Here is a 13,563-nt window from a genome sequence, read left to right as displayed (position 1 = left end):
TTCTACTAGTTTGACGCATTCTTTAAATCGGTAGCGGTTTTCTAAACGTAATGTAGAAATAGTTTTCGACTCGGCTATCGACGCGTAGCTATTTACCCAACCCGGATTGCAGGTGACGTATGATAAGTAAAACGCACGCCACATAAGAGTAAACGACATGTTGTGCGCAGTATGATACATCTTATAATACCTGCAGCGTATGTTGCGTGCAGTATGATACTTATAAACTTATCATACTTGCAGCGTAATAAATTAAACTTAAAACACAGAAACCGTTTCTAATCAATTCTTAGGGAGAGTTTGAGTTGATATCTCGATTTAGACATATATGTAAGTAAATGACCCATTAAGGTTCTTGCTTCCTAACCTTCCTATAAACAAAATACAAACGTATGTCGAAGGTATAATATCTAGTATTTACTACGAATGCACTATAATCGGCACTGCAGCGTGCGTACAACATTCTTTACGATGCATGTATGATGAATGAAACCATGAAACCATATTACAACTTTCAATATTCGCATGTCTAAACAATTAAAAATTCATAACACATCTTGGAGCTCAACAACGTCAATTAGTTATGATATTGATGTCCTTATTAAAAAAAAACTGTATAATATTCGTAGATAAGAGCTTTTAAAGCCCTTGCCTCTTACAACGTGTTTCGTAATATGTCGTCCGTGCTTTAAAGGCCTTCTTATACTCTTATATTATAAAATACTATTATATTATATTAGCATGGTACGGCCAATGCATTTTACGGTATGGCCTGGCACCTGGCACATTACACGTATTTAAATACGTCCATAACAGCCAATGTGTGGTCTTAATTTTCACATTACGGTTTACTGTTATGGGCACGGTACACGCTCAGTGGGTACTATATTTATGAAGGTAAATATCGACAAAGTATGAAGTTATTTAGAAGGAGCCCTAAATTTATTCCTTCAAGACCAAGCGAAAGACGAATAAAACGGAGATGAATGTAATGTAATGCTGATGCTTATTGGTAAACAGAAGCTAATTTCCGTTACGATGTTAGTGAGTGACTGTGCTATAAAAAACGTGAAGTGAAAAACGAGCATCCATTGATAAATTCGCCATATGTGTATAGGAACATAAAAATTCTACATAAATCATTGGACTTCCATTCAAGATTTACCCTCAGTTTCACCTGCCCCATAAACTAATTTAATTAGACCATTTTTAGTATTTAATTTGATGGCTACCTCCGGGTCAAACATAATTGGTACCCCTGTGATGCCATCTCCTTATCTTGATGGAAAATTCTATAATAGAAATAAAAGCGTTAATTAAATACGTATTATTTTACCTGAGCTGGAGAAGGAAGTACGGGTAAGGTTTTTAATTTTTTTGAATATCATAAAACACAAAAGGGCATAAAAATTTTATTCGCATTTTTTTACATTATGATTTTTAGTTTAAAGGGCTTCTGAAGAGCACGCTCAAAAATCTACGATTGATCGATATCTCTTTTAATGATAAATTAATGCTAGGTTGGTAGAATGAGGTGCTGTTCATATTTTTATGATTAACTACTATTGTCCAGTTTCACAAACAACTACTATCACCGACCAACCACTATCATGGAGTCATATGAAGCCCCAATAGATATTGTGGTTAAATATTAGGAAAAAAGTTATTTGGTGATTTTTGTGATGTATTTTCTATAAATGTATGAATACAGAATTACAGAAAAGTCCTCACACTCTTGTTCTGAGAAGTTTTTAGCACTGATATCGTCAAGTCTGGTTATTTTTGATATTTTTATTGAATTCTACGTATAATTTTTGTCTATGACATACACTATGTGTCTGCTCTCAATTGTTCTAGAGTCGTGCTTCATAAAATGAACTTATCACTGTAGTCGAGTTACACAAGAAGGGAATGAAGACGGCCGATATTGTTCGCACGATTGGTTTCGAAAAACGAACGGTTTACAACTCAGTAAAATATTACAAAAAGACAGGAGCGACTGCAGACTGTCCTGATAGCGGTTGTCCAACTATCCGCAAGATCCAAAGTCGGGACGTCAAAATCCAGAACGTTCAATGCGCAAAATGGCGAATGAGTTCGGTATCAGCCGAGAAAGCGTCCTTAGCAATGCCAAAAAGGAGCTGGAAATGCGGAGCTACAAGATCGTTCGCGTCCATTTCCTCAATGAACCAATCATGAAGAAGCGACTAGCGAATTCTTGCCGAATCAGCGGTGGACAACTGGAGAAGATGTTCTTTACCGATGAGAAGATTTTCACGGATGAACCAATCTACAAAAGCCAAAATCGTCACCACAAAAAGGCCAACCAAAGACCACCGCCGTAAACACAACCCGGCTTAACCACTTTTCAGCCCCGGCGATGGTCTGGGCCGGCATATGCACCACTAGAAACCATTTTTTAAATATTTTTATTTATACATATATGTATACATCACTTTCTGTTGTTTAACGTTATTGATTTTGATTTAATGAACATTACTGTTCGTTAATTATGTGAAAGTTTATGCAGTATTTTGGTACTGTTGAAAAAAAGTTCAGGAACTTTTGTGTCGCCCTATTTATAAAAAAACGCTTGTGTCCAGCGAAAAATATGTGTTTTATATATATTTAAAGTATTCAAAGAAAATACGCATTAATGCGGTTTTATGGACACAAAAGGAAAAACACTGCCTAAAACAAAAAAGAAGTAAAAAAAAGGTTTATTCTTTGCAAACGGCTTGATAAAGATCTTGCCATCATCTATAACAATACGAAAATATGTTATGCCATCAGGGCCAAATTGGGCAGACATTAGAAATTTTGCGATATTATGCGGGGCCTACCAATTCTTTGCGCGACCTACAGGTAAGTCGCTGCTAATGCGATCTGCACTTAATGAATTTTCGAAACCGTGTCATGATCTCATGACACGGTTTCAGATGGCTCATTTACGTGATGAATATCACTATTATCACCAGGACCAGCAGCAACGCCCTCAACACCATTTAAATATTCTAGAAAGTCATCAACGTCATGAAACGTCCCAGGGGCACCGCCATTTCTTACATCATTATGGGCCATTCTGGATGACTTAAAAATACTAACGTATCGCGGGGTCAAATCTGAGCCCACTGAAAGGCCCAACACGGCTAAGCACCTAAGGGCGTGCTAATCGGGAGGTTAAAGAAGGGGGTGTTGTTTGAGTCCGAATTTAATATCGCCAGCGATTTAATCTAATGAATTTTCGATTTTATTAAACTGAAAAAACGATAAATGCAAAAACGACAAATAATAACTAGCAACAACATTAAATTCAGAGCATGTTTGCCGCGTTAATTTAGACATAATTAACAATTTGGCCTCATAACGAAAATGTGAAGCAACCAAACCCTCTCACGTTAACTGCCGCATAAGGGTGGGTTTAGTGAGCACACTCGGGATCCCGAGTGAATCTAACCCCAAATTTGCGTTATTGAACTTAATTTTTTTATTTACTGCTCTTTCCTGCTTACCGAAATCCGGGTGAAAATCCTCTTGCTGGGCCAGATTTGGCCAGAAAATAATCCAAAATGTGTTTCTGGTTATTGACGCACACTAAACAACCAAAAACGATAATAATCCGAGCAACGTCACGAATTCGTCACTATATGCACACGGTGTAAACAAACACACACGTAAATAAACGTCTCGAGCGTATGTAGTGTATTCGCGGGATTTCCCCGAATTTAAAATCACGTAAACATTAGATTTACGCACAGTAACACGTCGATATTCCGTCGCATAAAAACATTATTTTAGTTTCTAAATTATTTAACACACATCGCCACTGCATATCGACGATGCGTACGGCGCCTGCTCGGTCTGAGCCCTCGGGGGCATGAGACGTCGAATAGAATGAGACAGACGGTCGAGAGAATCGCTGCTACCAACGGTGAGCCAGACGGAAAGGACTGCAGCAACGATGTCAAGTTGTCGATTTTCACTGAAGAAACGCGTAACCTTAAAAACGTCGATATTGCGTCGGGCGACATTAAAATGGACCAAAAAATCGTTTTTTTCAGTGAAATAAATTTTTAATTTAAGATACTCACCGCGGGAACGTAACTATCACTGTCACTTTTGTGGGAAAATTATCCTCTTTCTCGCGCTACCGTGGAAAAATAATCCTCCTTTCCGCACTAGTGAGGGAAACTACAATTTTCCAAACTCTGATGCGTGCATCAAAGTGCGCTTTCGCTTTTAATTGGATTTTTTGTGCCTGAAAAGCGAGAGGAGGACTTATTACAGTCAAGAGTCGTTTTCTGCCAAATGTTTAATTGAATAACGTGGAGAGGAAAAAAGTTACTAAGCGGTGTGTTGGGTTTGCGTCTGAGATTTATGATATTTTTAAGTTAAAGTCGCGGTCCGACTTTAAATGTCTAATAAAACTTGAAAATTATGCATTTAAGACATGTTATACAAGGTGTTTCCAACGGCGTGTTCTTGAGCTTCAAACTGCGCAGCTTTGCTCCCATTTCATTCACTGCACATCTTTCATGGTTACCGAGAACCCCATGGTTGAGCTTTATAAAGGGACACCCTGTGTATGTGTATATTGTGGTGGGCAAAAAAATTAAAGGAAAACCTTTGTAGAAACACCAGGTAACTCAATACCTAGAACCACTGGACGTAACATTAGTTTTTTACGGATCTGCCCCGCCCTTTTTAGCAAATGAGACACTAATTCATGGCGGCGGAATTGGGGAAAATAACGTCACCACGTAGTCTTACATCTTACAAAGTGTTCTGAATATAAATTTATGGAGGCTTTGCGTCCAAAAAATAGGACTAATTTTTGATGGAAAACCGGTAATTACTTGATACATTCAGTTTTTCTAAAGGTAGTCGTATGCAGAGCAACTTCTCAGACGCAACAGAAAAATCTATAGGGTGAGAATTAACACTGCTGAACATATATGTAGTGGATTCCAGCGTAAACTAAATCTCTGACGTGACACAAAGTATGTTATACGGAGCTCAGTAAAAAAATTGCGATAAACACACAAAACTCTTGTATACAATTGGAAAAATCACCACCCTGTATATTACCTGATTCTCACATGTTTCAACTGAAAACGAGATTGATGGATTTTAGTCTCCGCGAAGTCTACCGTGCTCAAAATCGGTTTCTTGTGTCCGAGATATTTTTGGGTCAGGCGCCATTGCCCCATTCATCATTATAAATGTTGCCAAATCGTTGTTACAGGTTTCCATTCCATACAGGATTACGGCAATTAAGTAATATTATATAATGAGAGTATTATTATATACTGGGCGTTTCCCGAATAATGATATGGAAGTTGATGAAGTTAATTCTCTTTTGAGATAAACCATAGGTATAGTAGACCCTAATAATTATGTTAGTGAACATCAGATTTCATGATGAATCTCAGGATTTTTACTGTAAATGAGCTAAAACTACTTGCTGACGTTTCCTGCAGTTTAATGAACTTCATCATCAAGGTTTTAATGAACTATCCATTGTTGTTCAGTTTTTTATGTCTGACCGGAGATAAATATGCAAATATTGTTGTGCGTAATATGCATGGAAAACTGATGAGAATATATTCGCTTAGTTTTTTAATTGATTTATTATTAAAATATATATTCGAATTTGAAATAGGGTCAATTCATATTAGTTTTAAATATAATATTTACATGTTTACATTCTTTACGTATGTGTGTACCTAATTCACTTTAAAATCGAGCTTTGGAATATTTCCAACAGAGCCATGTTCAACAAAGACATTTGATGTGATTTTTTGACAATTCACCTGGACATAACCCTATTTTCTGCAATTAATATTATAAGATCTGTATTTACGGTTAATTTATATTCTTAACTAATTATATAAACAAGACAGGCCTTAACATGGCTTTTCCTGCAGCAAACAAAACTTTCATGCTATTAGGCGTGTGCGTCCCAAGCCTCAAACAGGGAGCCTCTAAGTTTAAAATCAAAAGATTGGAACTAGACGTCAACCTAAACATGGTAAAATCCCAATTACCAACAGTTAATTAACTGTTTTGAAGGGTAATTACCCTTCAAAACTAATCTCTCTGCTTTGCAGTATTTTCCCAAATATGAACAAGTCTATGCCTATGATCCCAACCAAATTTGCAAAACTGGCGATGTTGTTCTAATTGAGCAGCTGCCCAAGAAACTCACACAACTTATAACTCATAAAGTTAAAGAAGTGGTGTATCCTTTAGGAGATATGGTATGTCCAGTGACAGGGAAAAAAGTAGTGGCAAGTCGGTATAGAGACCATGTTGAAGAAGTCAATAAAATATTTGGCAAGAACCCTTCTGCATTTAAATATGACAAGGCTGCTCCAAGGGGATGGCAAGAAGACAAAAAAGATTTCTCACATAAGGAGACTTACATTAAGTATCATGATGATGGAACAGAGCAGCCTTATGCAGTTTAAAAGGGAAATATTGTTTTAGATATTTTGTAATATATTAGTTATGAATAAATATTTGTAAGTTTTAATTGCTCCACATTGTTTCAACATTAATTGATTAATTGAGCTTTTATGGGCTAAAATGATTGCAGTATCTTGGATAATGAACTCTAAATAATAACAAGCATTAGTTCTTATTTAACTTTTGTATATCCAAATTTTTACCACCGGCTTGTATAATGGTAGTTTAAAACTGAATAAAGATTTCGGATGTTCAAAATCATCTTCAACTTACATCAGGTTTTAACCAATATTACAAAATCGATAAAACATGAATAAATAAGTTAAAAAAAAGATTTAGAACAATTTTATACATTCAAAAGACGTAATAACAATTAGTTTACCTGAAGACGTTGCATGCTAAAATTATTACAATTAATTACACAGTCAATAAACTAGTGTCCCTTTACTATCAAATTGACAAAATTATTATTTTATACATTAATTAATTGAATTTCACCTTTATTATTTACAAATTTGTACTTCTGCGCGTTTGGAAGATTAAAACGTTTAATCAGATAAAAACTCCCTTTCTAACGCCTGTCCCATCATGTTCCATTCCCCTTCATCTTCTTCATCAGGGGATCCAAAGCTGTCACTATCGTTATCATCCGGATCTTGGAGAGCTTGATCGATATCGAGCTCATCCACGTCTTCCCCTCTTCGAAATTTTATGCTTGGAACATCTTCACTGTTTTCATCCTCTTCATGACGACGTTTTCTGCTGTTATGTTCTTCAACATCACCTATTATATCTAATTTTGATTCAAATGAATCAACATTCGTTAAAATAATTATTTACCAGTTTCATTAAATTCATTCTCATCGCTTTCTAATGAATTTTTGGCTGTTTCTCTCTCCCCGTCATCCTGCTGTACATCGTACGTATTTAAAATTTCTGTCTGCACCATATGGTTGAAATTTGCTTCTTCAATGTCAGTATCTTCTTCATCGACTTCCGCTCCTTCAATATTCACATCATCAGCAATCATTTTTTTTTCTTCTTCTGAATCATCGGTATCATCATCCAAAATATCTTCCACCTGAAAGTTTGTTACAATTCCTCCTTCAGCTGCTTTTCAATTCTGGTACCTCTTTATCCATATCAGCAATGTCATCACTAGAGAATGACATTAAAGGATTAATGGTGTCCATAAATCTTCCGCTTGGGGTCCTTTTCCTAAGTGCGGGAGTGTCATGTTCCGGGTAACTTGGCACGTGTTCTGGACTGCTGCAATGAGGAGGTGGATGGCGGTTTTTTGAGCCTTTGGCGTTTAGAGGAAATACCCGTTCGTCAACTTTTTCCCAGCGCTCTGCGCAGCACCACAACCAATCGGGGGTAACTATTTTTAGGTTCTTTTTCTTGCGACCGGCGTTGACCTGAGAGGAATCTCAATATTAGATTTATTAATCCTAGAATACGGGTGATGAAATCACCCGTATTCCAAGATCTATAAAATAGGGGTGATTAAATTATCATTATTCTAAGGGGGAAAATATAAGGTTAAAACTATTAAATGAGTTTCACATCCACTAACCTTGAGAGTTCCAGGACGAACAGCCACCAAATGGGTGGTATCATCATCTATTTCTCCTTGTACTTCAGCTCCCAAACTTCGAGCCAATTGATAAGCTTTTGATTTTTCTAATTTACAATGTGTGGGAACTAAACCACTAAACACTAACTTGCAACTCTTTAAAATGCGACCTTTTACATCTAAAATGAATAATGAAAATTCTATAGTTTCTAACCACCCCAAATAGATAATTTAATACACTTACATGGAATAACTTTTTTCAAATCTGGAATCTTTCCAGATTCCATTCTATCATATAACTCATAATAGGAAGAATGAATATTTTTGAGAACATCTTCTAGGTATGCCAAATAATCATCAGGGTCTTCAATTACTATAAAGTCCCCTTCTTTTGAATCTTGTTGAGGTTGCTTGCTTATTTCAGGCTCTGATGAAATCTTCAATTTACCATTACCTATTTCACTTGATGGTTGCTCCAAATTATCACTCTCTCTATTTGTCTCAGTATGTTCAGTAGAATCTGCTTCTACAATCTCCAATTTCTTATCGTCAACTTCAGTTATTTCCATAGATTGAAGTGCTGTGTCTTCACTTTTCATTTCAGTTTTTGAATCATCATTTTTATCAACAATCTGTTCAACTTCTTTTTCCAAATTATTCTCTTCAGAAATATCACTTTTATCTTTGCTCTCTTCCCCACTTTCAATTTCATTATTTTCCTCATTTGGGCTGTCAACGTCTTCAATTATTGTATTGTCATTTTCCCCAACTTCTTTAATTTCTTCATCAGCAGCACTTTTTTCTGCTTGGCTCTTTTCAGAATCATTTTTAATTAATTTTGTTAAGTCTACACCCTCTTTATCATCAGCATCATGTTTATCCAAACCAGGAGGAGCATTAATGTCGCCTGTGTGTTGGAAGAAATGATAAGGCTTAACGTGGATGAGGTTTGTAGCATGAGACCAAACATCTTCTCGGTCATCTATGATGCAAACCAGATCGTCTCCACAAGGAAATAATGCCCTGGAATTTTAGTTCCATTACTTCAATTCTTATTCAGACTGAATAAAAATCACCTTAAATTAGCCTTTTTACTTGTCGGTACAAAACATTCATCCCGACTTAAAATTCTATTGGAAAAGAACTTTTGATCAGGGTCTAGAAACATGGCTATCATATGGGCATAATTTCTAGCACCAAAAGTGCAAATGTGAAGCTCATAATATTGGCATATTGATTCTAGGAATTTGTGGGTGCCTGGTCTTAGTCTAGACAAAACAAAAATTTATTGGGAACTGAATCAGTACATAAACGTGTGTGGCATACCTGGTATGATACCAGGGAGATTTAGGCCCATACAACTGAAAATGATAAACATCCTTAATATTTGGAGGAATGTTATCATTTGTAGTATGGATCAAAGTTTGATCCAGGTCCACTAAAAGTACTAATTTCCTATCTTTAAGTAGTCGCTCACTATCTGCCTGACCTAATTTTTGTGCTAGCTAAATTATATGGAATTAAAGTCATCAATGAGACAAAAATATGCACATTAAGGTACCTACTTCTTCACTAACTTTTAAGTCTGGAATGGCATGAATCATTGGCACTGAGGCAGTGCCTTTTAAAGTATCATCCTTTTGTAAATCAGCCCCACATTCGGCACACATATCATTCATAATTGTGGGATGACTACATGCCTTAATTTCATACAGTGATTGCCTATAAATGAGAGAAAGGATCTAATAATTGCCGGCTAATAATTCAAAAATGACAAGAATTACCCAGGTTGCACAACTGTGCCTTCTTCCGCCAAAATCTTATCGATAATACCGGCCCGTTTCGACTTTAATTTCCTTTGTTCAGGATTTTCGTCATCCGCAAACTCGTACATGAGGATCACTCTTCCCACGGAAACTGTGGTTCCTTCCTGGATTTTCCATTTTTTTATTTTTATGGGTTTTGTTTGTGATTGCGACACTGGGACGGCATCTTCCGCCATTTTACAATCAATTGACAACTAGACACTGACAACTGTGTCATCCGTAGGAGAGTTTTTGAGACATCCGGATTTACTAGAGCCTCTGAATATAGAAGGTGCTCCAGGTAATCTTTCAATTATCCATAAAATGCAAGTCGTTGATTTTCCATTCAGAGAATTACAAGTATAAAAAATGTGTAAATTGCGAGTGATATATTGTAAATTGAGCATATTTACATTTCTGTTTATGTCTCAGGGCTTAATAAGTTGATGAATAACAGGGTCTCTGGTGATATTAAACTAACGGTATCAACCAAAGACGCCAAAATGCAACGTTTTGAATGCTGCAAGAATAAATTGTAATAAATTGTAATAAATTGACTATTGCTCATCATTAACTTTTTTTTCGTTTTCTTGAATTGTTTTGCATTAGTTGTCTACATTATTTACAAATACAATCGCATGACCGCTAGAGGGCAACATTACATTTATCGATTTTACTGTTACGTTTATAATGCGCAAATTCTCCTTTGAACACATGCGCCTATTATTGTGTCTGTATCTCTCTCACCCTCTCTAGTTTTTTCATTTTAGGTTGTCAAATATCGACAGCTGTCACGATTATTATTTTACGAAGTTGTTTTTAATTGAAGAAATTTACAGAATAAACCTTTAATTTGTGGAAAAAAATGTCTTATGCCTATTTGTTTAAATATATTATAATAGGGGACACTGGTAAGTACACTAATCTATTTAGTTTAGTCGCCGAAATTGTAAAAATATGTTGTTATTTCCCCCAATAAATGGCTTTTCCTAGCAATAGTGCAGTGGTGATATGGCCAAACAAAGAATTAATTTATTGTTCAAGAACTTTTCGACCTGATTATGCGTCACGATTAGATGAACTTCACGCTCTTCTGCCTTATAAACTTTGATGAAGATTTTAAGGTTTTTAATTTACGATTTTGAACTGTGAGATACCCCCAAATAAATTATGTGTGGGTGTGGAAAGCTCACCCCTTTATTCCCCAGTTTTCATCTCTCTGAGCGTGTTTATTTCTAATTCATATTTACACACACTATAGTGAGTCAACACTCATATCTTCATCTTATCAGCTGGTTCTTCTGATTGATTTAAAATCAATTGTCAAAATGTATGGTTTATTAGCTATCCATTACCCCCATGTAGGTATTGGATATTTTTTATGGCTGTTCTGTCACACCTACACCATTGCTGCTGATTAAATTGTTTACTCTAATATGGCACCTATTCCCCTATTACAACAAAAGTTTACAAAAGAAAATTTTCAGGTGTGGGTAAATCATGTCTCCTTCTCCAATTCACCGACAAGAGATTTCAACCAGTTCATGACTTGACTATTGGAGTAGAATTTGGAGCTCGAATGATCACAATTGATAGCAAACAAATTAAACTTCAGATCTGGGACACTGCAGGCCAAGAAGCTTTTCGGTGCATTTTTAAAGAAATTTTTAAACAAATAATGTTAAATTTAAAATATTTTTATGAAGGTCTATCACAAGATCATATTATCGAGGAGCAGCTGGAGCTCTGTTAGTCTATGATATCACTCGAAGGGAGACTTTCAATCATCTGACTACATGGTTAGATGATGCAAGGCAACATTCAAATTCTAACATGGTTATCATGTTGATTGGCAACAAGAGGTGAACTTGAGTTTTACTGTAGTAATAGTGGTAGACAAGATGTATTATCTAGTGATCTTGAGTCGAGAAGAGAGGTCAAAAAGGAGGAGGGTGAAGCTTTTGCAAGAGAGCATGGTCTAGTTTTTATGGAAACCTCAGCGAAAACTGCTGCTAATGTCGAGGAGGCTTTCATTAATACTGCCAAAGAGATTTATGAGAAAATTCAGGAGGGTGTTTTTGATATCAACAATGAGGTAAAGTTGCTTATTTTCTTTTGTTGTTTGTGTTATGAGGGAAATTTTAAAGGCAAATGGAATCAAAATTGGACCCCAACATTCTCCTACTAACCCTTCACTGCCTGGTGCAGGTGGCTCAGGAGGATCTCAGGGTCCGGGCTGCTGTTAGGAAATCCTTAGCTTAAGGTAAACATAATTTCAAAACAAGCCTTTGAGTTGGCAATGTCAAGAAAATCTTTTATTACATAAATTTGCCTGGAATTTTAAAAATTAGGGTCTAAAGGTAAAATTAGAGTAGTCGACCTTTGACTAAATATAAACTGAGATTTGTGTAATGAAAAATTGGTTTTAATTATTGTGATTTTCTTTGGTGTGTTGCAGAGATTTTATTCTTTTGTTTACGTGCTACATAGTTTTTTTTATGTTTTAGTAATTTTATTTTATTTGAATTGAGAAGTGGTGTATTACTAATAAGTAATTACCAAACAAACTCTTATTAAATTCTTGATAAAACACAGAATTTTTTGTCCTACACTTTATTCCACATAGGCATCTACTATATAAACCCCAAAATACCCATCAAAAATATGTATTACTATTATTATTATCAAGTATGTTTACGAATATGATATAAAAGTGTACAGATTCGTTAACTTAGGGTTTTATTTTATTGTTCATCACATAAAGGTGCAATGTTATTTAAAGTTATTAATTAGAAGCCGTCTATTGCAATTGCAAGATCTGCTGGACATTTATAATTCTTTAGATGCAGCATAAATATTTTAGTTTGCTGATTAAAATTACATTCAAGTTGTAGATTTAATCGGGTAGTTTTTCCAAGCGACTAGTCGTACATTATAATTATTACAGTAATTTTGTATGTACCTAATATGCTTAATCATAAACTTAATAAAGGAATACCTATATTTAAAATGCAAAAGGTTTTTGCATTATTCCCTATGTTACTAAATTTGGAAGTGAGTTAAATGTTTTTCACCTGAAATTCGGGACTGCAGCTAAAACTGAACTAAACAATTATATTTATAGGTTCAAATTAACTGGTGTTATTCTCTGCAAGACCCTGGTAAAACGTAACCAGAAACATAATATTTACCTGAGTATGGCAGAGAATGTTGCAATAAAATGTGTAATATTACTATGGCAGAGTTAAGGTTTGAGTCTATCGTAAATTCAACGATAAAAAAGTTGTAATAATGCTTCCGACAGAATTTGACTTCCCCATATGTAGCTATAAATCCATCTTTTGCTGACACACTGATAAAAATCTTATAAAATCCTTATAGAGAGGAATGCGGTTTCTAGCTCTTTCACGAAAAGTTCTGGTCAGGATGGTGACTGTATTGTATGGTCAATTCGAAGTAGTAGAAAGACATTGAGAGTGCTTTATTCGTTTTATATCCTATAGTTACTGAGATTCCTTACGTAGTATCGAAAATTCCCCACATCGTATAAACTATCTAAAGGCGATATCCAAGAATTACATATCACTGTAACCTCGGATACCCGCTTATCCAATTTTCCTATGGATGACGTAACGAGGGCGGAAGGACGGTTTTTCTGCATACTTCCTAAAATATTCTTCAATAATTAAAGACACCTAAGTGAGTCACTCTTAA

At 35.5% G+C, this 13,563-nt stretch overlaps 4 protein-coding genes across 5 annotated transcripts in view; 2 read left to right on the top strand and 2 right to left on the bottom strand.

Moving 5' to 3' along the window:
• Nucleotides 1–3,899, bottom strand: part of Sema1a (semaphorin 1a) — a 191,800-nt gene extending 187,901 nt beyond the window's left edge. Inside the window, exon 1 of the mRNA XM_066406988.1 lies at nt 3,513–3,899. The gene's annotated coding sequence lies outside the window, so the exon portion shown is untranslated. The remainder of the gene's footprint in view (nt 1–3,512) is intronic.
• A 1,919-nt stretch (nt 3,900–5,818) lies between these two features.
• On the top strand, nt 5,819–6,517 carry mRpS17 (mitochondrial ribosomal protein S17). Its single transcript, XM_066406322.1, has 2 exons — nt 5,819–6,031; nt 6,111–6,517. Exons 1-2 carry the CDS (start codon nt 5,912–5,914, stop codon nt 6,468–6,470), a joined length of 480 nt encoding a protein of 159 aa, XP_066262419.1. The 5' UTR covers nt 5,819–5,911; the 3' UTR covers nt 6,471–6,517.
• A 235-nt stretch (nt 6,518–6,752) lies between these two features.
• On the bottom strand, nt 6,753–10,080 carry Fcp1 (RNA polymerase II subunit A C-terminal domain phosphatase Fcp1). 2 transcript variants are annotated; one of them, XM_066406462.1, is made up of 9 exons: nt 9,829–10,080; nt 9,610–9,766; nt 9,371–9,549; nt 9,121–9,312; nt 8,289–9,067; nt 8,045–8,223; nt 7,599–7,886; nt 7,309–7,549; nt 6,753–7,261 (listed from the first exon to the last, which is right to left on the bottom strand). In XM_066406462.1, exons 1-9 carry the CDS (start codon nt 10,044–10,046, stop codon nt 7,017–7,019), a joined length of 2,478 nt encoding a protein of 825 aa, XP_066262559.1. In that variant the 5' UTR covers nt 10,047–10,080; the 3' UTR covers nt 6,753–7,016. The 2 variants fall into 2 exon arrangements, with proteins under 2 accessions (XP_066262559.1, XP_066262560.1); XM_066406463.1 differs by having other exon boundaries at nt 6,753–7,252.
• A 523-nt stretch (nt 10,081–10,603) lies between these two features.
• On the top strand, nt 10,604–12,866 carry LOC136419888 (ras-related protein Rab-2). The gene is made up of 6 exons (XM_066406481.1): nt 10,604–10,760; nt 11,337–11,496; nt 11,556–11,711; nt 11,764–11,944; nt 11,997–12,141; nt 12,252–12,866. The coding sequence occupies exons 1-5, from the start codon at nt 10,715–10,717 to the stop codon at nt 12,093–12,095; spliced, it is 642 nt and encodes a 213-aa protein (XP_066262578.1). The 5' UTR covers nt 10,604–10,714; the 3' UTR covers nt 12,096–12,141; nt 12,252–12,866.
• Nucleotides 12,867–13,563: the final 697 nt, after the last annotated feature.

The sequence above is a fragment of the Euwallacea similis genome, chromosome 3, assembly GCF_039881205.1.
Source record: "Euwallacea similis isolate ESF13 chromosome 3, ESF131.1, whole genome shotgun sequence".
Lineage (NCBI taxonomy): Eukaryota > Metazoa > Arthropoda > Insecta > Coleoptera > Curculionidae > Euwallacea > Euwallacea similis.
Note: the sequence above shows the minus strand (reverse complement) of the source record. Positions and strands in the feature narration are given on the sequence as shown.

Bases quoted from the DNA above. Each gene is read 5' to 3' on its own strand.
- mRpS17 (XM_066406322.1), top strand. From the start codon at position 5,912: ATGGCTTTTCCTGCAGCAAACAAAACTTTCATGCTATTAGGCGTGTGC. The intron at 6,032-6,110 runs GTAAAATCCCAA...TCTGCTTTGCAG, and splicing joins TAGACGTCAACCTAAACATG to TATTTTCCCAAATATGAACA.
- Fcp1 (XM_066406462.1), bottom strand. From the start codon at position 10,046: ATGGCGGAAGATGCCGTCCCAGTGTCGCAATCACAAACAAAACCCATA. The intron at 7,887-8,044 runs GTTAGTGGATGT...GATTCCTCTCAG, and splicing joins TTCGTCCTGGAACTCTCAAG to GTCAACGCCGGTCGCAAGAA. The intron at 7,550-7,598 runs GTACCAGAATTG...ACAAACTTTCAG, and splicing joins TTGCTGATATGGATAAAGAG to GTGGAAGATATTTTGGATGA.
- LOC136419888 (XM_066406481.1), top strand. From the start codon at position 10,715: ATGTCTTATGCCTATTTGTTTAAATATATTATAATAGGGGACACTG. The intron at 11,712-11,763 runs GTGAACTTGAGT...TGTATTATCTAG, and splicing joins ATGTTGATTGGCAACAAGAG to TGATCTTGAGTCGAGAAGAG. The intron at 11,945-11,996 runs GTAAAGTTGCTT...GAAATTTTAAAG, and splicing joins TTTTTGATATCAACAATGAG to GCAAATGGAATCAAAATTGG.